Source organism: Antechinus flavipes, chromosome 6, assembly GCF_016432865.1.
Source record: "Antechinus flavipes isolate AdamAnt ecotype Samford, QLD, Australia chromosome 6, AdamAnt_v2, whole genome shotgun sequence".
Taxonomy (NCBI): Eukaryota; Metazoa; Chordata; class Mammalia; order Dasyuromorphia; family Dasyuridae; genus Antechinus; species Antechinus flavipes.
The window spans coordinates 100127475-100149915 of record NC_067403.1 but is presented as its reverse complement, the minus strand read 5'-3'; the positions used below and the strand labels follow the sequence as shown (position 1 = coordinate 100149915).

At 34.2% G+C, this 22441-nt stretch overlaps 1 protein-coding gene across 1 annotated transcript in view; it reads right to left on the bottom strand.

Moving 5' to 3' along the window:
• ANXA10 (annexin A10) overlaps window positions 1-22441 on the bottom strand; it is a 104067-nt gene that overhangs the window by 16971 nt on the left and 64655 nt on the right. Inside the window, exons 5-8 of the mRNA XM_051964214.1 lie at window positions 20327-20417; window positions 18747-18826; window positions 412-465; window positions 203-296 (exon numbers count right to left, since the gene is read on the bottom strand). Coding sequence (XP_051820174.1) covers window positions 203-296; window positions 412-465; window positions 18747-18826; window positions 20327-20417 — 319 coding nt within the window. The remainder of the gene's footprint in view (window positions 1-202; window positions 297-411; window positions 466-18746; window positions 18827-20326; window positions 20418-22441) is intronic.

Sequence of the window (22441 nt, the reverse complement as noted above, 5' to 3'; positions counted from 1 at the left end):
TAATTTCAGTTATCTGGAATATTCACTAACATGAAAAAACTTTCCTGTTGGAGCTGGAAAAATAAGGCTTGCTACATATAAATAAATTAAATTTAGATTAAGTGGTTACTACAGTTCATATTTTCCTATCTATTCATTTAGCTACTTGTCTTTCATTACATATTTAGATAAGGAAGCAGAAATAAAAATGATTAATAATTACCCATCCATAATTGCTGGTAGCTCTTGTTACAAAGGATCATTTGTAGCATAGTTTTATGTTCTCCTGTCTTTTGTTGACAAGCTTCCCATAGAACCTGGAAGATTATGAGACCAGGAAGGATCATCAGTACAATCTCAAACCACAAGGAGAAGTATCTTCAGGGAAAGAGCTGGTTTGGAATTTTGGCTTTTTTGATTGATTGGACTTACCATTGCATCCTGGGCAGCCATAGCAGGATTGGTGTAACCTTCTTCCCTGGTTCCCTATAAAGAGAAATACAATGTTTGTTCCTTTTGTTGTTATAACTAAAATTGCCACAAATTAAATGAGTCGCTTTTATATTTATTTTTGGGATTTTTGAAATATTATAAGCATTGATAATTCCCAAGAAAACTCCCCTGGACCTATGAGAGAGTGATGTCTTTAAAGTACAGATCATCCTCTTACTCTCTTGTTCAAGAAACTTTAGTGGCTCCCTATTACTGCTGATAAAGTGCCAATTATCATTTTGGCCTTTAAAGACCTTTATAATCTAAATTCAAGCTAAGTCTTTTTAGGCTATTTAAATATTGCTCCCTTTTGTATTTTCAGTGTTCTAGCCAAACTAGATTTCTGAAAATTTCTTATAGATACGAATTCATTTCTCATCTTTCTATCTTTGCACAGACTATTTTCCATGCACAGAACTCTTATTCTTCACTCTAACTGCTTAGAACTTTTAGTCCCTAAGCTAAAGCTCTATTCATCTGCCAACTTTCTTGATTTTCCCAATTCTTAGTGCTCTCCTTTTCATCCCATTTCAACTACCTATTGTTTATTTTGAATATATTTTATATTTACTTATTTCCAATATTCCTTTTCTTCTCCTGTCCCAGTTTTCTTAAGAGCAGGTACTATTTCTTTTTATTTTTAGAAACAGAAGCTAGCATAGTATCTGACATATAATAGATGCTAAAGAAATACATCTTTCTGAATTGAATCATCTCTTCATGTCCAATGCTCTGTCAGTATCAAATGCTACCTAAAGGTCAAGGGGAATGAGGCCTGAGGAAAAAGGTCACTGGATTTAGTATTAAGAGGTAGATAATGACCTTTTACATGAGTTATAATAAAAGGGTGGAGTTGAAGCAGAAAGAAATGGCTTGAGGAGTTTGTGGGTTATGACAAAGTGGAGACAGTGAACTATTTCTGGAGTTAGGAAATTTAACAGTGAAGGTAAGAAAAAGGACAACTGAACATATTTGTTGTTGTTCCTCCTTCTTTCTTAAAGTGGACCAAAGATGTCATGAGACCCATGTCTTGATTTGCCCTGAATTGGATTTAAATGAGATAGAGCTGCTCAAAGTCATCAGCCTCATTCCCTCCTCCAATCACTGAAGTCTAGTGCAGTGGTTCTCAAAGTATGGTCCAGAGCAGCCTGAGAAACTCTGAAATCTTTTCAGAGAGTCTAAAATTCATAATTAGTCTTTATTTTTAACATGATCAATATCTATAACATAATCCACATAAACAAAAACTCTTTGGACAGATCCTTAACCATTTTTAATAGGATAAAGATATTGAGAGCAAAAGTTTGAGAACCACTGGCTAGTGGTAAGAAAATACAGATGACTGGTGATGGCCTGAGATACAGGAGATGATCTTGGCCTTTCTCAGTTAAGATCTTTCCCAGTCTCAGTTTTTCTGAAGCAAAATCCATCTAATGATTAATGGCTAAATAAGAATTGAGACAAAAGATGGCCTAATTTACTATCCCAGAAATATCAATCTAAAAAGAGAAAACCTTTAAAGTTTTTGGTAAGAGCAGAAAACAACTGTTATTTATACTCTTTAAAGTTTAAACTATGAACTATTGAGGCTTGGGTTGAGGACTATTATTTACTTTTCTACAAAAGCCAGTGTAATTTGAGTTTAAAGGCCTAGTTCCATTAAAAACAAAATAAATAAAAATAAATAAATATTATATAGCCCCCAAATTCCTATGGACAGAACACACACTTGTAAGGAGAAAGGAAAGAGAGACTATAAGTGGTGAGGTAAGCAGTAAGTGAGGAAGAAGAAGAAGAAGAAGAAGAAGAAGAAGAAGAAGAAGAAGAAGAAGGTAGAAGAAGAAGGTAGAAGAGGAGGAGGAGGATTAAGACTAAGGCTTAAAATTTTATTCCTTTTGCAAAAGAAAAAAAAAGAATAATACCATAGTACTTACTTCACAAAGTAGATATGAAGATTATGTGCATTTAGTAAGCCTTAAAGTATAAATGATAACTATTATTACCCAATAGGATGCCATCTAATTGGCCTGTTGGCTAGATAAAGACAGAGAATGACTTGAATATTTTAGTCCTCATCATGTTGGTTTGTCAAAGCATTGTTATATATCACATTAAGGTTTCTTGGCCCTCTGACAGGATTCCCTAGGATTCTGTGTAGATGAAACACATTTTAAGCTAAGTACTAATTCTTCTAGAGACATATTCCTCTCTTTTCTCTTTTTCCTAACATTATACCTATTTAACTGTTAGCAATACCATGGGTATCTAGCAGATCAATAGAATCCAGAGGTTGACTGATGAGAAAATATTAAAAATGAGCTGTGTGTCATCGGACAGAGTTCATAGAGGCAAAGATTCAGAGTGAATGATCAATGTGGACAGCCTAAACTAGCAGTAGGTGATGCTTTAATTGATATAAATGTCACAACAATAGTATATAGAACCAAAGAGGTTGGGGTGGGAGCAGGAAAAACACTGATGAGGTCATGCCCAGGAAAGATCAAACTTCCTATTGGTGATTATTAAAGGATGATGGAAATAGTGTTCCTAGAGGCATCAGAACAAAGATTATGAAAGTGTTTTTGCAAGGAAGAACTGGAAGCTCCAGCTGATGGGGTAGGTGGTCTGTCAAATCCTTTCTGCCTTTCTTTTCTCTAATAGAATTTTTTATCTTCGATGTGATTTGCACATGTTGATTAATTAGTCCCTAAGTGGCTAATTTTTCATTAGTTGACAGACAATTAATTCTCCTGTAGTTATGCCTTGATTGAAGAAGTAAGGGAGTGTTACGAGACTGCTTGCCAGCTGGCGTTCATTTACCAGAGATGCTGGTCTGCACTGTTGCACCATACAGGAAGGTCATTGCCCTGTCTCAGAACATTACCTCACATTATATTTTGAACTGCTTGCCTAGTATTGTGACAATCATTCCTGAATGTTTTCATTCCATGAACCCTTGAAGGCTTCAACAGCCCCCATGTTCCATATTTACACTATAATCAAGGAAAAGAATATCACAGAATTAATAAAAGAATATGACAGAATCAGCAGGAGATTGAAATGACAAGATCTAGAGAAGTGCCTTCTCTTTGTCCATGCAGAGACATTATAACAGACAATGGCAGGGAGGAGAGGGGAAATCACAATAGTGACAAAATTATTTTGTGAATTGTTAGAGCTACAATATTATTAGAATATTGTTAGAACTTAGAATATAGTTTTCTTATCTATAAAATAGGAATAATAATAGCACCTATATCCAAGGGTTATTGTAAGAATCAACTGAGAAGATAATTATAAGTTGCTTACACAGTGTCTGACATATAATAAGTGCTATATACATGTTAGTCATTATTTCTGTGATGTACAGGACTACAACTATGATGGGGATTGCTTTTATTACTGCTGATGCTGATGCTACTATAACTATATACAATATAAGGTTATTATTTGTCCTTCATTCTCAGGAAGGGCCATGACTTCAGGGAGGTGAAACCATGACATGCAAGTGAATTGGATTCAAGTGAGAGAGGGTTGTGCAAGGTCACTTGCCTCACTTTTCCCTCCAGAGCCATCTGGGTCCAGTGGCCAGATCTAGATCAGGAGGACTGGAGATGGCTCTGGATTCAGTGGGTGACCTTGACCTTTTTAAACTAAGGCGGTCAACCACCCATTCAGTGATTAAGGTTAGGTAACAACTGAGGCAAAGAATCTCCTCTTTCACCTAGTCCCCCCCCCCCCCAAAAAAAAAAAGTAAGGGAAAAACCCTCCCAATTTTTGGCCAAAGCAGAAATAACTGCTATTTACATTCATTCTGAATCAATCAGAACCCAAACAATGACCAAGTGGGGCTTGGCTTTGGACTTATTAGTGGCTAATCAATGAGAAACTGAGTGATTTTAATTTAAAGCATGGTCCTTAACAAAGAAATCTGATGTGCAGAGGAAGGAGGAAGAGACCTCTTAGAACATCTACCTCAAATAATTACCTCTGAGTGGCATTTTAGAACACAGGATGTCAGAGCTGGCAAAGACCTTACAATAGAAATTGTAAGAACTAAGAGGAAAGAGTAGAGCTGGAAATAAACTTAGATCTGAAAGATCATCATTGAAAAGGAACAAGAAAACAGTGGTTGTAAAAGCCTGGGAAATAGATAACTTCTTATTGAAGTTTTCTCATTGAAGAACTCAGTTCAAATTCAGCCTGGGTTAGTCACTTAAATCTCTACTTAAGTTTCTTCATCTGGGAACTGGAGGAAACAATATCTAACTTATATGGTCATAGTAATGATAAAATGAGAATAATAATTGTAAAACTTATTGCAAATCTTAAGACATCGTGTAAATGCTAATTAGTATAGTAGCAGTAGAAGTAATAGTAGCAGCAGTTGTAGTCGTATTCTTTAACAATAATAATGAAAATTGGGGCAGCTAGTTGGCTCAGTGGATAGAGCACCAGCCCTGATGTCAGGAGGACCTGAGTTCAAATCTGGTCTCAGATACTTAACTAGCTGTGTGTCCTTGGGCGTATTACTTAACCCCAATTGTCTCAGCAAAAAAAATAAAATAATAAAATAAAATACAGAAGAATAATGAAAATTGTTTCCCTGTATTGGTATGGCTAATTAAGGTCCCAGCGGCCACAGTTTCATCTGCTTTCTAGCATGAAAGGTTTAATTGTTTATTTCATTGTTTGAAAACTTGGTTAGACCAAGTAGAATATTGCATATGATGAGTGATTTGGTTAAGTTTTATGTTGTTTGGTTTTGCTTAGCTTAAAAAAAAATCATCATAAGGGAAGACTTGGGAAGGAGGGGGAGAAGGTGGAGAAGAATATCTGGAAATGATTCATAAGAAAATGAAAGGTATCTCTAAAATTTGTAAAAAGGAAAAATCCTGTTTAGGATTTCTACAAGCATTTCTATGTGTACACATTTTGCTCTACTGCTAAACTCAAGAAAGTATTGCCATATATGATATATTCATGAGGATAAATCACCATTTGAGAGATTTCTGTTCACCATCCAAGGTAAGACAAACATGAAATATTAAATGAAATATATCCATATAATTTTTACTTGTTTGACAATTTTCTTGGAATATTTCTGAAAGGGTCTCATTCTCTATAAGAAAAAAAAATTCCCTCCTCCCGTGTTGTGCAATTTTAGATTATGTACCATATGACTACCCCATGGAAAAGCCCATGAGCAATCAAAAGACTAGGAAACTTTTACATAGTGGCGTATAACCAAAACACAGAACTAGCAACCCAAAGGGAAATATAAAGGAGCAATCTATCATTACATTGCGTTGTTCATATCCATAGATGTTCTAGATTTTGTTTTTTAGCATGGGCTCTCACTTGGCCAGCAGATGTTACTCCTGATGATCCAAAACAAGCACATATAAGTGGAGTCAAAATCAAAAGAGAGCCATAACTCACCCTTGGTAAACTACTGAGTATTTCTTCTTGTATGTTTAAAAGAATAAAAGTAGATCCCACAACATCTAAGTGTTCACCACTGTGCTATCCCCAGGCTAAAACGAATGCCACATTTCCTTGAAGTGTGAAGGCTTGGCTAATTTGTACTTGGAGAAGTTTGGATTACTATTTGTCTGTCCCCTTAGCATTCCAAAATCAGCCCCAATGGTTTTCTATTCATTTCTTTTGCAGATGAGCTTGCTAAGACATAGAAAGGTTAACTATCTCAGCCAGTTAGTGGCAAATCATGTAGTTAACATTAAACACCCACTTAGCTTTCATATTAAGCTTTTCTTATATTTTAACATGCAAAAACAAAGAAGAGGCAAGCACTGGTTAATACAAGGTGATTGGCAGACGAAAATACCAAACTAGCCAATGAAAGAGAAACAAAGAAGCCCTTTTGCAGCTCACCAGGGATTTCACTCTTAAGTTTGAGAAATATTAATGTAGCTATCATGCATGATATCACAGAAGTTAAGTTTCAGTGCAAATAAGAATAAAGAGAAGATAGCAGATTTTTTCATTCCCCATATCTATCCTTATCTGCCTCCTACAATGCATATCACCTCAAATGCTGGATACATATTGAAAAAAATTTCTGAATTTAAAATCCAAAGGACTCTGACTCATTTCTCACACATAGAGCATTAATAAAATTTCATAAATGGTTTATAGTAAGTAAATGAGATTTGATTTGATGGCTCGAAAATAATTTATTTACAAGCTAGTATAATGGAAAAAACATTAAGAAATCTAAGTTTGTTCCAGCTCAGCCCATAAACTAGTTGTCCATTAACTACAAGGATTATTTTGTATTTAAAGTTGTATATACAATCCTAAAGTAACCCACAGAATGCATTGTACATAGTAATGAATCTAAAAAATTTTTGTCAAATGAATGGATGGGTAAGATTGGCTCACTGTAACATGTAAATTAATTCATATGTTCTTATATTTTTAAATAGGAATGTTACAAACTCAGATATTAAACTAAATAAAATGACTTTTAATTTCCTTTGAATTAAGTACTTGCTACTTTACTTTCACCTTGAGAATTCTTATATTGAAGCCATAATGATAATAATTGAAAGATGACCAAAAAAACCATTTTGTCCAGAATGAGATTACAATGCAATTACAAAAAATATTTAGGGGTTCAAGAGGGACCCCCAAAAGATTGGACTTTCAGATAAGCATCAGGAGGTGTCTCAAAAGAATTTTCAGGCTTGGACCCATTTCCAAGTCAAAAGGCAAAGTTCATTATAATTGTAATGCCAATTAAAGCAGGCTAAGTTCTAAAAGAAGTTAGCAAAGAACCTAGGGCAAGAAGATAAAAAAAAGAAGGGAAAAAAATTATACTGTTATAGAATTGCTTGTTTTATCCCATAAATTAATAATAAGTTGTTTCCTATCACTGCTATGCTAATTTTACGGCTGAGAGGTACAATTGAGGAGTGGTGTAGTTCTGACTTTGTGTGCAGGTGTAGTACCCATAATCCTCTGGGTAGAGCTAGGAGAAGAGAAGAGAACTTTCTAGAAATGTTTTTAGGTCTGAAACATCACTAGGTCAAGTGGCAGACACCAATTTTGTCCTGCACCTGTGTCAACTTTAAGCCCCTCATTATTGTTGCTCATTAATGTCAGAAACTCTGTTATCACTGACCAGTAGGCTATTATCTGATAGCAAATATTTGTAGCCATAGCATCCTGGTCATATAAAGTAAACTGGGTCAGGATAGCCTAGGAGAAGAAATATGTCACTTCTAACTACATGACTCCCAAGGTCAGGTGTGTCTACACCACGTCATTTACAGTGTTCAAATTTGAGGAAAACTAAACTTAGGGAGAAACATTTTATTCTGTAGGATTTCAGATATAAACTAATGGCGAAAATGAGAGTGTCAGAAGTTTGATGACATTATTAATGCATATGTGCTAAATATTGTATATAATATTTTAGAAAATCATTAATTTTCTTAAGGAAAGGAAAGGAAAGCTAAAAAAGAAGCACCACTGAAAGGAAGTTTGTTTATTCTTTCAAGATCAATGAAAACAGCTCTTGGTCTAAAAAAAAAAAAACTTGTCATCATGAATTATAATTTAAAAAAAATCTTTCTAATTTTTCCTTCTATTTTCTTCTACTTCTTTCCCCTCTCTTTCCATCCCCTCCTTCCTTCCTTCTTTCCTTTGTTTCTTCCTTTGTTCAGTCATTCATTGATTCCTCCCTTCTAAAAATAATATTATCTGCCCAAATATATAAAGATTTAAGAAAAACAATCAAATGCTGACCTTAAACTTTTAGAGGATAATCTGCTCATCCATTAAAGCTGAATTAGCTTTGCAAGGGCACCAAAGAACTATTTCTATTTGATCTCATCCAGTTCACTAAATGACTTTCTGTTGCCTTAGGAGAATTCGATCAAATTAAACTGAAGCATAAAGACAACAAAACTAATGAAGCAGCATAACAATAAAATACAAAAAACAAACCCAAACATGAGAAACTTGTATTGTCCTTTGGCAACAGATTATAGGATCAGAAAGTATAGGAAATATCATAGAAATGGAAATTTCATTGAAGACTAAATCTAATGGCCCCATTGGTGGTTTTAATAAGTGTTTTCAAGAAATAATTAGAAATTTATATAGGGATATGTTTATATATTCTTCTTCAGATCTTTAGGTCTCCTTAAATGCATCTCTGTTATTTTCTATATCGTGAAACTGAAGCAAGGGGAAGTAACTCAAAGTTTTAAGTATAGTTAGCATCAGTAGCAGGATGTGAGTGACTCTCACATCACCAGTCTTCTGGCTAGAGTGATAGTGGTTTTTCCACTCTGGCACAATTTCTTCTCAATATGTGGTTTACCAGACCAAAAAGAAAAAGAAAGAGAGAGAGAAATGCTGGTGGTCTTATGGCAAAAGTAAAGGACAGCCATTGGACAGGCAAATACTTGACTGTAATCCATGAAATGTTTGAAAAATGAGAGAGATGCTTCCATCTTTTGGAACAGAGCCTTTTTGAAAAACTTATGAAAAGATATAGGCAAGGATCTGTTGGGATGAAGAGGCATGGATGGGCTGTGATTATAATGTTGGCTCCAATGAGAATTGAAGTATATAAAAAAGCGAAACTTAAATTTTAATTTGCTTCCTTTGTTTAGGTCCTAAGAATTTTCAGAGTAAGTAGTTGAGAAAAAGCACCTTTACTTTTTCCTGTTGTAGACATTTTTTCATTGTCTGTCAAACACAAGATTATTAAATATGATGATAATTGCTGGCATTTATTTAAGAATTAAAAGTTTACAAAATACTTGGTAAATATTATGTCATTTAATCCCTTCAACAATCTTGGGAGGTAGGTACAATTATTATCCCATTTTATTAATGAGGAAGTTGTGGTAAAGACAAGTTGAATGACTTGCTCTGACCTGCACAATTAATGAGACTAGGCCTGAATACAAGTCTTCCTGCCTTCAGTTTCAGCATTCTATTCATTTTACTGCTTAGCTGTATGGACTTACAGAGAGGAATAGTGAGTTGCACATAATAAATGTTTCATGGGCAATCATTGTTTTAAAAAAATTATACTGTTATGGAATTGCTTGTTTTATTCCATAAACTAATAATAAAATAAACCAAAATTTTAAAAAAGACATATCCTTAAAGGATATGATGCTTGTATATCAAGAACATTGTCTCGGGAATTGTTGTTCTTTATCTCAGATATTTATCATTAATTTAAAGATTGATAAACTACATGTATGACTTTTTATTGGCATTGTGGAATAGAAAGCGGCATGCAATTTTATGACTGATAGGAAAGTTTGATTGTCATTTAATGTTGAGATTATTCAAGAAAAACTATATCCAAATGTATAATTTGATACTTTAGAAGATTCATGACATCATCATTGAAGATATTCCCATTTTAATGCATACCATTATTTTTCATCTTGTACATCCTTATCTTATTCTATCCTATATGCCAATGACTTGGAATTTCATCACCGAGGGGAATCTATCTCTAAAATATAGTTATTCCAATTGTTAGAAACCTTCTTAGAGCATTGTCTGAGAACCTGAAATGTAGAGTATCAGGTACATGCTCACACAGACAGTAAGTGTCAGAGATGGGTGTTTATCACTTTAAAATACTATACCAAACTGACTCTCTAGACACTTGCCCTATCCTCCATTAAAATGCCATCCATTATGCTAGGGGTCTTCCTTCTTCCTTTTTATCTTCAATATCTTATAAGTACCAGGACAGAACTCAGATTGCCCATCATCGCTAATTCTACTTGATTGGTCCTCCTCCTTTTCTAAGCATAGGATTGTAGAATCATGATCCTAAAGCTGTCCAGGGAATCCAATCTCATAATTTTATCAACCCTATTAAAGGAGTTTATTCAACCCCATTAATTTCCTCATGAGGAAATCAAGGGTAGGAAGATTTAAGTGGCTTTCTAAAGTCAAGAAAAGAAAGAATACTTCAAAGAAAATATGGTAGATATTTTCTATGATTCTGGATGATACATTTTTGCCCACCACTTCTTATATATCCTTGGTTGCACTTATGATCAATCTCTCCATTATTCTTTTGATCACCTTGAAATTCTGATTGTTCAATTATTGATCAGATTTGATATGATTATTTTAAAGTTAAGTTATGTTCTGAATCATAACTCTAGGAAATGGAAAATTCAGAATCTTACTTTCTATTTGTGATTTTTAAATAGTTTCTTTCTATTTTCCTGCAGCAAACTCAAGTTAATCTGTGAAATATCTAGCTAGACTTTTTTAAAAATTGGGTTTAATAGCCTCAATAATTAAACTTCCTGGATTCAAACCCAGAGGACAGTTTGGAGGATATAAAATGAAATGTTTCACTGACTCTCCACACAGTTCCAAAACCATATATATAAATTTGCCTATAAACTAACAAGATCTGATTTGGGAGCATTGCATTATAATAAGGTAGTTAATTTTTTTTCTTTCCAACATTAACGATGCTTGAAAGATTCCAATCAGTCCAATCATGAGGCTCTCCTCAATCTCATGAGGCATTTAATAATTGGTTACCTCAGCAGTACATTTTTTAAAAGGTTGTTTATCCTTGGTTGACAATTACTCTGCCATAAAAATGAAAGAAAGAATTAAAAGTCAGTATTGCTTGGCAAGTGTTAGAATAATTAGTTTGCTTTTCCTGTCTAGCAAATATGCTAATTCCCACCTTAATTGTATTCTCCAGAATTTGTGTCAAGCAAAGTATGAAGTTTTTAGTCACAACATTCATACATCAGAGGGACCTGCACTGAAATGTTTGTGAATGTCCAAATGAGAATCTCTGCCAAATGAGAAAAATGGAAAATAGAAGGATAACAATCTGTGCCTCAAATATGTAATAGGCTTTTCTAAGAAAAATAATTTATTGTTTTATCCCTTTTCCAATTCAAGTTACTGCTAACTTTGGTTGCTTCTTTTTCAACCCACAAACCAGCTTCAAAGAGAGAACAAATAATACTGAATTATCTTCTCTCCTAGTAAATATACCATTTTTCATTTAATGTTTGGAAATGTGTTTTTTTCACTTAAAGAATATTTAGTTGATGTAGGGAGAACAAAAACAGAATTTGAGGAAAAATACAAAAACCTTTCCAGTTGATCCTAGAAATTTTGCTTATGTTAAAAGTTTTAACTTTCCATCTTAAAACCAAGAGGAACCAACATAAGATTAACTCCCATTTACACAATATGGTTAGGGAACATCCCATTTTATCCCTGAATACTATATTTAATATACTTCCTTAATATTGAATACTATATTCAATATACTTCCTTAATACTTCCTTAATAATTCCACTATATTTAATAGTCACCATTCCTGGATTTTCAATTTTCAAACAATTTCTATGCACAAAGCTAACTATTTAATGAGAAGATTGGTCATTCACAGGATACATCAGGATTTTTACCTTATTTCAGTCATCACAGTTCATCAGTTCTAGAGCAGTAAGAACCTCAGAAGCTATTTATTAAATATGCAGATGAAAAAATGGACCACTTGAGAGTTTAAATGACTTGACTAAGATCATATAAATAGTAATTTTCAAAAGAAGAAATAAACCTAAGTTTTCATCCTTCAGGGAAGTACTTCTTTGATTGTACTGTTACTTCATTGGGATAAGGGAATGACATGCCTTTGACCCTTTCTCTCACTACTCTTCTAATTCCAACCCAAATTTATCCTTAAATTTCCCTTCCCAATTATAATCATCTGGTCTCATTACCTTTTCCCTATGTCTGTTGCTACTGAACTTAACTTTTGTTTTTTGTTATCATCACCTTTGATCCTGCAACCTCTACAATTTCCTTTAATCCATTGTTGCTATTCTAGATTTATTTGCTCATCTCCTTAGTCCTGAACTTCTCTTCAACAACTAAAAAAAGAATTTCAATAGTGTTTTGGATTCTGTTTTTTAGTCCTATGCTTTGACCTTCCACTGTTTCTATTACTCGTTGGGTAACCCCCAACATTTGTTTTTTCCGTTTCTACTCTTGCTCAGTCAAGTGAAGCTAGAGAAAATCATGAAACCTTTTTGATTGGTATCTGCTACAAATTTATTCTATTTAAACTCAATTAGGCTTTCACTGTTGCATGGTAATACATTTAATAATCTCTTAATGGCCACCCTATTGCTTCTTCCAGGGAAGTCATACAATACTCATTAAACCTCTTTCCCTACTCCACCTGCAATAATGTGGATAATCTCACATCCTATTTTTAAGAAAATCAAAGATGCCAGACAGCAGAGTTTCATCAGGCTCCTCCTCCATATTTTAAGGCTTTCTATTCATTCAATCTCTCCTTTACTGTCATTGTAGAGGAAAGGATAGATATTGCTAAAGGCAAATCCTCCCTCTAAATCTTCCATGTTATTACTTTCTGTTTCCTCTGCAGCACTGAAACTGAATTTTCAAATAGTCAGCAAATTATATAGGACTATATATTTAAGATTGGAAGAAGATTTAAAATCATCTAATTCAATTCCCCTATCCCATTTTATAAATGAAGAAATCAAGAATTAAGGCATGAAATGACCTGCCTTGAGTCTTATAGCTAGTAATATAATTATCATTATAGCTAATACAACTTTAGTTAGAGATAATTGGTAGATCTGACCAAGACCTTTGATACTGTCAATCATGAGGATTTATGGAAAACCATGAAAATTTGGCTGCCTAGAGAAGTTCATCAATAAGTCAATTTCATGATAGCATGATTGCCTAGATTCTGGTAAAGGGACAATGCGCTCTTACTTTCTCAGTCACCAATGGAGTGAAACAAGGCTGTGTGCTTGCTCCCATGCTTTTTAGCATGATATTTTTAGCCATATTTTCAATGAAAACAAACATGGAGTCAAGGTCAGCTTCCACACTGATGATAAATTCTTCAACTTGCAAAGGCTATAAAAGCCAAGATGAAAGTGGAGGGAGTATCGGTCAATGATTTTGTTTTTTAGTTTGTTTACAGATGATTGTGCACTCAATGCACAATCATCTGAAGCTGAGGCAGAAAAGTCTAGGTTGATCCTTTACTGTTTGTGCTCATTTTGGCCAAACACAATACCAAGAAAATACAATCCATATGTGGAGCCATTGGTTACCAAAAATAGAGAAATTTAGAATTGTGGATAAGTTCACTTATCTTGGCAGGAATTTACACATTGATAATGAAGTTGACACATTGCCAGAGCTGTCATTGTTTGGGAGGCTCCAAGGAAAATGTGGGAGAGAAGACTACCAAACTGAAGGTCTACAGAGCCATTGTGCTGACCTATTGTGGTCCGTCGATGAAATCTGGACAGTATACCAGCACCATGTTGGGAAATTGAATCACTTCCATTTGAAGTGTCTAAGGAAAATTCTGAAACTTTCTCAAAAGACGCTGCCAAGCATTCAAATTCTATGGCAGAGAGCACAATTCTGATGGACTGGCCGTGTTGTTTGAATGCCAAATGTACATTTGCCAAGAAAGCTATTTTATGGAGAATTGACACAGGAAGCATTCACATGGTGGTCAGAAAAACTGGTACAAAGACACTCTCAGCAACTTTAGAATTAATCGATGATATGACATGGGAAATACTGGCATAGGACTGCTCAGTATGGTGTGCCCTTATCAGAGAAGGTGCTGTGCTTTACGAGCGAAACAGAATTGAATTAGGTCAGAAGAAACACAAAATACATAAAATTAGAGAATCTAGCCCAAATGTGAACATAGACTATTTATGCCCAACCAGTGGTAGAAAATGCTGTGCTTATATTAGTCTGATAAGCCATATTCAAACACAATGGAACTTCTAATATAGTGATACAATTTTAGAAGTCTTTGAGAATTGAAGGGCAACAATCTATATTACATATATACATAAGTACATAGGTACATAGATGTGTACATACACACATGCATATATTTATCTTCTTTGAAAGAATTTGAATCAGTATTTGATGCATTTCAAGAAAAAAACACTTCAGCATTTGGCTCTAGCTCAGTACTTATCACACTGGGTGGTTTTCTTGTTTGAGCAGTAGGGGTGTGAGGTTGGCCAGGAATACTTCCCAGCTCCCAACTCTCAGCTGAGGCAGCTCTTCTCCAGCAAAGGCAGTGGTAACCGTGATTGTCAGGTTGGAGTCCTCGATGCTGAGGTTTGTGGGCAGGCAGGTGGAGGGACCATTCCTGCAGGATGATGTGACTGCAGTGCATAGTATCCCAGCTCCCAATACAGCAGTATTGCGTGAGACCTGGAGCTGCAAGAGAGCTCAGCAAGAGGAGACCCAGCTGGAGGGCTCTATTAGCAGCAGAGGCAGCCCAGATGGAGGCAATGGTATCAGGGTTCCCAGGATTCTTGGCAGCTCTGAGTCCCAGCAGCCAGAGGCCTGGGCATCCGAGGTGTGGGACCATAATTTCTGCCTCCACAATTAGCACCCCTTTTCCAAGGAAGCTGGAATCAGTCGGGTGTGGGGAGAATATAAAGGTTGAGGTTTCTCTCAGAAAATGAGTTGGATCAAGAACAGAGGGGCCTGGCTGGGTTGGGTTTGCTTGTTTCTCTGCAACTAGAAGCCTTTGAGGGGAACTGGATGGGGAGATGAGGAGGTTGTAGATTAGAGATGTATAGTTCCTTTGATGCTCCTCATTTTCATCACTCATCGTGCCTTCTGTAATCAATTATCAAGGAATATCAAGGTACCACTGTACACACACACACAATTAATATTATAATTAATTATAGTAAATAAAAGTGGGGATTTAAGCTCAGATTCACTGAACTAACTTCCTTCCTTCCCTCCCTCCCTCCCTTCCTTCCTTCCTTTCCCTTCCTTCCTTCCTTCCTTCCTTCCTTCCTTCCTTCCTTCCTTCCTTCCTTCCTTCCTTCCTTCCTTCCTTCCTTCCTTCCTTCCTTCCTTCCTTCCTTCCCCTTTTATCTCTTACTCTATTTGTAAGAGAATAAGACTGTTTTTGGATGCTCCCCTTCCCCTCCCTCCTTTTCTTTTCTCCTCTCTCCTGTTTCCCTTAGCACTCAGAGAATTTAAGAATCTGGCTCTAATCCTGCTTTTTAAATGTTCTCTCCGTGTGCTTTGGGTACACACACTAAATGGAAGTACTTGTAATGTCTCACCACTTCCTGTCTCCACATATTTTCCTCATATCTTCTATGGAATGGATCCCTTAGACCTCATATTATGCAAATACTTTTACAAATCATGTGGTTAACAATAATTTATTGAATTGGTAGAACATGCATATTCAAGATATATAGGATACAGAGGTAGAAGGAGTTTTAAATATCATCTTATTTAGCGCCTTCATTTTATATATAGAAAATGGAGTCAGTGAAGCTTACACATTAAACAACAAGTAACAAAACTCTGATTAGAATCTAATTTCTTTGAGTCCAAATCTACATGGATCTTATTTTTATATGATATATTTTATGTTATAGCCATTTACTTAAAGTAACAAATACTTATCAATATGATTATGTGACTATAAGCGAGTCATTTAAACAAAAGTATCCCAGGCAGCCTTCTAAATTGTTAACATGTGCCAATCTGCATTGGTAGAGGGAGATTCCTCTTTGGAAGTTCGTTGTACAAATGGATTCATTCGTCTAGCTTAAAAAAATTATGACAATTACAACAGAACTTTACTTAATTTGTGGAATATATTTTCTAGTGTAGCTTCTTGCCTTTTCCTCTTTCTAATCTTTTCCCTGTTTTAAAGAAATATTTTTCACAAGTCACTCCTACTCCTAAATTCTGGCATCTTGGATTAAATGTCTCATTTCTTTCTTTTACTTTATAATATGACAAAAAGATGGGATATAGCACATAATTTGATTATTAAAAGACCAATTAGAAGTTAGTATCCAGACTGAAAAGACAGAAAAGAAATCCACAAGAAGAAATGACCTTTGGATAACGTCTTTCATACTATTTTTGTTGATATAGTGGAAAGATGTGAGTTAAGTTATAGTTGTTAGATAGACTTACAATTAGTTGAATAACTTGACTTAATATGCAATGAATGAGTAAATGTCAGCTTCCAGGAAGGTGGTGTGTTCTAAATTCACCTAGTTGAACTATTGTCAAGGCTACATCTTTCTGTCTTGCCCATTTTATTGAAAATTGTTTATAGCATACTCCTGGTAACAGAATCAGAACAACAAGCATACCCTTGATCTAATAGTTTTTTAAATAGTTTATTAAAATTTATTTTTATAATTTATTAAAATATTTTTATATTTTTATTTATTTATATTTATAAAAATTATATATATTTATTATATATAATTATATCTATTTATATAAATTACATATTTATATAAATATATAAAATATATTTATATTTTTATAGTTTATTAAAATTTATTTTTTAATTTATATTTTATATTTATATAATTTATATCTAATAAACTATGTCCCCAAAAAAAGAAACAGAAAAAAGAAAAAAGGAAGGAAGGGAGGAAGGGAAAGAGAAAGGGGAAAAACAAGAAAAGGATGAAGAAAAGAACAAGTAAGAAAGAAAGGTTTATATTCTAGCGTACCACTGGGGACTTAGAGGGAAGGATTAAGAGTGTGATGTTTTTTACACATTGAAAGAAATGATTATAAATGAAAAAAATTAAAAACAGCTATAATAATTGCTGCCCTTGACATTGTACTTTGAGGCTTGAAAAGCATTTTACAAATATCACCTGGGAATACAATAACTCTGGAAAGGTATTCATTGTTATCCTTACATTTTTATTAACAGATGAAGAAACTGAGGTGGGGTTAAGAAACTTGTCAATCTAGCCATATGACAAAATGCTCCAAGTCATTATTAATCAGAGAAATGCAAATTAAGACAACTCTGAGGTACCACTACACACCTGTCAGATTGGCTAGAATGACAGGGAAAGATAATGCGGAATGTTGGAGGGGAGGTGGGAAAACTGGGAAATTGATACATTGTTGGTGGAATTGTGAACACATCCAGCCATTCTGGAGAGCAATTTGGAACTATGCTCAAAAAGTTATCAAACTGTGCATACCCTTTGATCCAGCAGTGTTTCTACTGGGCTTATATTCTAAAGAGATTTTAAAGAAAAGAAAGGGATCTGTATGTGCAAGAATGTTTGTGGCCGCCCTCTTTGTAGTGGTCAGAAACTGGAAATTGAGTGGATGCCCATCAGCTGGAAAATGACTGAATAAATTGTGGTATATGAATGTTATGGAATAATATTGTTTGGTAAGAAATGACCAACAAGATGATTTCAGAAAGGCCTGGAAAGACTTCCATGAACTGATGCTGAGTGAAATGATCAGGACCAGGAGATCACTATATACCTCAACAACAACACTATATGATGATCAATTCTGATGGCCATCTCCAGCAATGAGATGAATCAAATCAGTTCCAATAGAGCAGTAATGAACTGAACCAGTTACACCCAGCGAAAGAACTCTGGGAGATGAGTATGAATCATTACATAGAATTCCCAATCCCTATATGTTTTGTCCACCTGCATTTTAAATTTCCTTCACAGGTTAATTATTTCAAATCTGATTCTTTTTGTGCAGCAAAATAACTGTTAAAACATGTACACTTATATTGTATTTAATTTATACTTTAAAATATTTAACATGTATCGGTCAACCTGTCATCTGGAGGACAGGGTAGGGAGAAGGAGGGGAAAAAGTGGAACAAAAGGTTTGGCAATTGTCAATCCATTAAAATTACCCATGCATATAACTTGTAAACAAAAAGCTATAATTAAAAAAAAAAGAAAAGAAAATATGATAAGGGAAAAATTCCAGTGTTTTAAAACACATACACACATACACACACATACACATACACACATACACATGAAACTTGCCAAAACTGTACAGTTAGTAAGTATTCTATGACAAATTTAAATCTAGATCTCCTTAATTCTAACCCTATCCATTGTACCACCTACAAACTATAGTTGTTTGTATCAATGTTTAGTTTAAATTTTCCATAAAACTATTAATTTTTAAGAAGTTTTTACAATTCCAAATAATATCTATCTGGAGTATTACTTTCTTAACTTTTGGGGGAATAATTTTATTCTCTATATCAAACAATTATTCTGAATGTAATTGTGTTGAATAATAGATTATGAACTATTGCTTCCTAGTATAATTATGAACATATTTTGACCTGTACTCATGTTTTTGAGCAGTATATTTCATGTTTGGCTTAGGGATTACAGTACCTGAACCAGATTCATAAGTGTGTCTCTGAAGTGTCCAGAAGTCTCTGAGTAAATGTCTTGCTGAAGGTCACTATTGTATTCTGGGGAAGAAAAAGCCTGTGTTAAAAAGAATGATTTATTATAGGCCTCCACATATGATGTGCTTGGAATACTCTAGTGATAATTCTCTAGAAACAGTAGGTTCAAAGCTCAGGAAATATATTCTGACTGTTGACATTTATCTGTCTTTTAACACCTTCTCCTCAGAAGTAATCATTAAGGATCACAGCAAAGAAACAACCAGTTGGCTTTTCTTGCTCACTTATAATCCTTTCACAAGTACTGATAAATACTGCTGGCAGCTTTTTAATAATGACTTATTTCAGACTTAAAAGGAATTCAGATTTTTGAGATATAAGGAAACAGAAGCAATTGCTTCCCAGACCACCTCCCGGCAAATACTTGGAATGGTTTGTATTATTTTAAATTTTCTGAGTGATGGTGTCTCCTACAAATTTCACTGGGAAAATCCTATACACAAATATCCATAGAGATAGATGCATACATATGTGTTATGCATGAATGTATGTATGTGTATATACATATACACACATGTGTATATTAAACATTATACACACACACACACACACAATGATTATTTAATGATTTTCTCTTGAATGTCCCTTGATATTCAATTTCAGATCAAGGGTGATAGAGCAGGTTCAATGGCATTCAAGAATATTGGAAATAAAAATAGCTCACATATCTATGTTGAAAGTTTGTAGAAAATTTTATCTTAGCTGAATTGGGGTGACATATAGATTGTTACTATATAAATAAAGCAAAATAATGAGTTGAGACAATTGCATTGATAATTATTCAAGATATAAAAAGGAAAAGCTTTGATTTGATATGAATTGACATATAATTCATTGATATGAATTTTTTAATTGATTGTTGATCATTGTAGAATTCATTAGGTTAACTGCTAAATTACGATCTATTTTGTCTACGCAGAAAACATCCATTTTCCCTTTGGGTATCATATGAACATATGCTGACAAAACAATAAAATTATATACAGTTGAAGGGATCTTAGGTGTTATCTAGTCTATCTCTCTACTTTGACTAAAATAAAACCTAAAAGGTAAAGTGACGTCCATTGTCACAAATTTTTGAATGCAGGTCAATTAATTACCTCCAAATCTACTGTACTACTCTGTCTTCCAAGAAAAAAACTGCCTCAGATATTAGAAAGTGTCCGGTAAGTTTTCTGACTTGGGAAAAATTTGCCTATGAATTACTAACTATTCTCAGAGAATTTGTTTTGTTTAACCTTCTTCTCCAGGGAATCAAGTCAGTTTTGTGTCATCACCAGACATTAGTATTGCTTGAGAGGCTGCTTTCAAGAACATTTAAAGTCACAGCATATTTCCTTGGAATTTTCCAAGCACTTAGCACATAGTAGATACTTAATACATGCATACTGCCTTCACCTAAACTGGAGTTTCTATTTGCTTTATGTGCAAAAAAAAAAGTCTAACATGCATATGTAATTATATGTTGTATAATATGTATGTATATATGTATATAAAACATACGCAAATAGTATGCTTCTTTCATTTGGAAAATTTCTCCATTTGTTCTTGATGCTAATATATCAATGAGGCAATTCTCTTCTGTGCCTGCTCCCTAGAAGAAAAAAAAAATAAAACAATACAAAATAGAGAAAGACACATACTGTGGATTAATAGTTCAGAAGGTATTTATAAGGAGATAGTTACATAAAATTGAATGATAAATGTTTATCACCCCAGCTCTATTACAATAATTCTTTTTGACTGAGCCTGGAAGAGGCATGCAGAGTTCATTGAGATGGGACAATTGCAGTGTGGAAATAAAGGTAAATCAATACTAGTAGCTGAGTAAATTTGATTTGTAAGGGTAGAATTATGGGAATCAACTCCTAGAGAGAGACTAAGTAGTTTCTGACCCAGTGTCGGGTGACTTCTAAGATTATGTGTATTTCTTTGGCCATAGGTGGATTCAATTCAATTTAATTCAATTCTACAAGGATTTATTCAGTTTTGTCAGCTGCCTATGAAAGTCAACCGTACCAGTGCTGAGAATTCAAAGGAAAATAAAAAAAAAAATAAGTAAAACAAATAAAACAAACAAATATTCAATAAAAATAAAATACTCATAGGATCAAACATTGAGAGTTGGAAGGTACTTAAGCCCAATCTCTTTATTTTATAGATGAGCAACTGAGTCCCAGAGAGCTTAGTTTGTTTACCCCAGGTCACTTAGCTAGTAAATGTCTAAAACAGGATTTAAACTAAGTTCTTTCTGATTCCAGTGATTCCAGCATTTTACCACGACCTCAATGAGCTTATATACTATTCTCACTTTGATAGAGGCCAGATTATTTTCTCAATGATTCAATGATTACTGTGAGAATTCAGAAAATATACCATCTCCTCCTTGCATGGGCCTATCACAATGACTGGCACTGACTCTTTAGAAAAGGCTTGCTGATTGACTGTGAAGTTGTAAACATTTGAGTTTTTCAGGTTTTTTTCTTTTTTTTCCTCTTTCCTCCTCACTTGGACAATCACTATTTCTCAGATAACCAAAAGAAAAATCTACTGGGTCAGAAAACAAGACAAAAACAAAAACAAAAAACATATAGAATTGTAGAACTCAGAGTGGTAAATGGCAGCATGATCTAGCCCAGTGACATCCAACTCAAATAGAAATGGGTATCACTAATCCATATATAAAGATTCTTGTAGGCACATATTGATTTAGTTTGAAAATCTGATATTGTCTCTTATTGCATTTTTATCTGTTGTATTACATATTTCCTAATTATATTTTAATCTTGTTTGGACTGCATACTAAAGTGTGATGGGCTGTATATCTGACACTTCTTATCTAGTCCAGGGCTTCTTAAATTTTTTCCACTTGTGATCTCTTTTCACCTGAGAAATTTTTACATCACATAGATATATAAAATAGGTAAACAAATCAAGTATTTACCAATAATAAAACATAACTTCACAACCCCCACATTTGGTTATATGAACCCATATGGGATAGTGACATAGTTTAAGAAGCTTTGATATAGCTAACTCCTTCTTTTTTTTTTTTAAACATTTGAGCAAATTGAGCCCTAAAGTAACTTGGTTAAGATCAAGCAAGTAGTAAGAAGGAAAGAGGGAATTCAAACTTAGTTCTTTCACTCTAAAGCACCTACCTACAATAGAACAGTAGGTAACAGTTACTAAAACTAGGATCTGATAGTGCAGGTGTTTTGGTTCCAGGGAGCAATTGAGATAGGATAATTCTAGGCTAAGCCCTCTGCAGGTGTTTAGATCAAAGGAGATGGAATAATGCTCCTTGGGCCAAGTGAAGGATTTAATCCTTTGGAAAAAAAATCATAATCTTTATCTTCTTCTGTGGTCTGCTAGATCTTAACATAAAAGGCTCAGGTCAGTTATTTCCTTTCCATGTTATCACTGGGGCTAGACAGGTTGTCTTAAAATAAAATGAATTTAAACAGCAATATATTGTATAAAAAAGTCTTTACATCTTTGCAGTTGAAATTTCAGTTTATGAATCATTTTCCTAAATTAATAAGAGTGATAACTAAAGTCTTGGGGACTGAGTATAAAAAAAAAATCAGTCTTAACCAAACTTTGCCCCTAATTCAC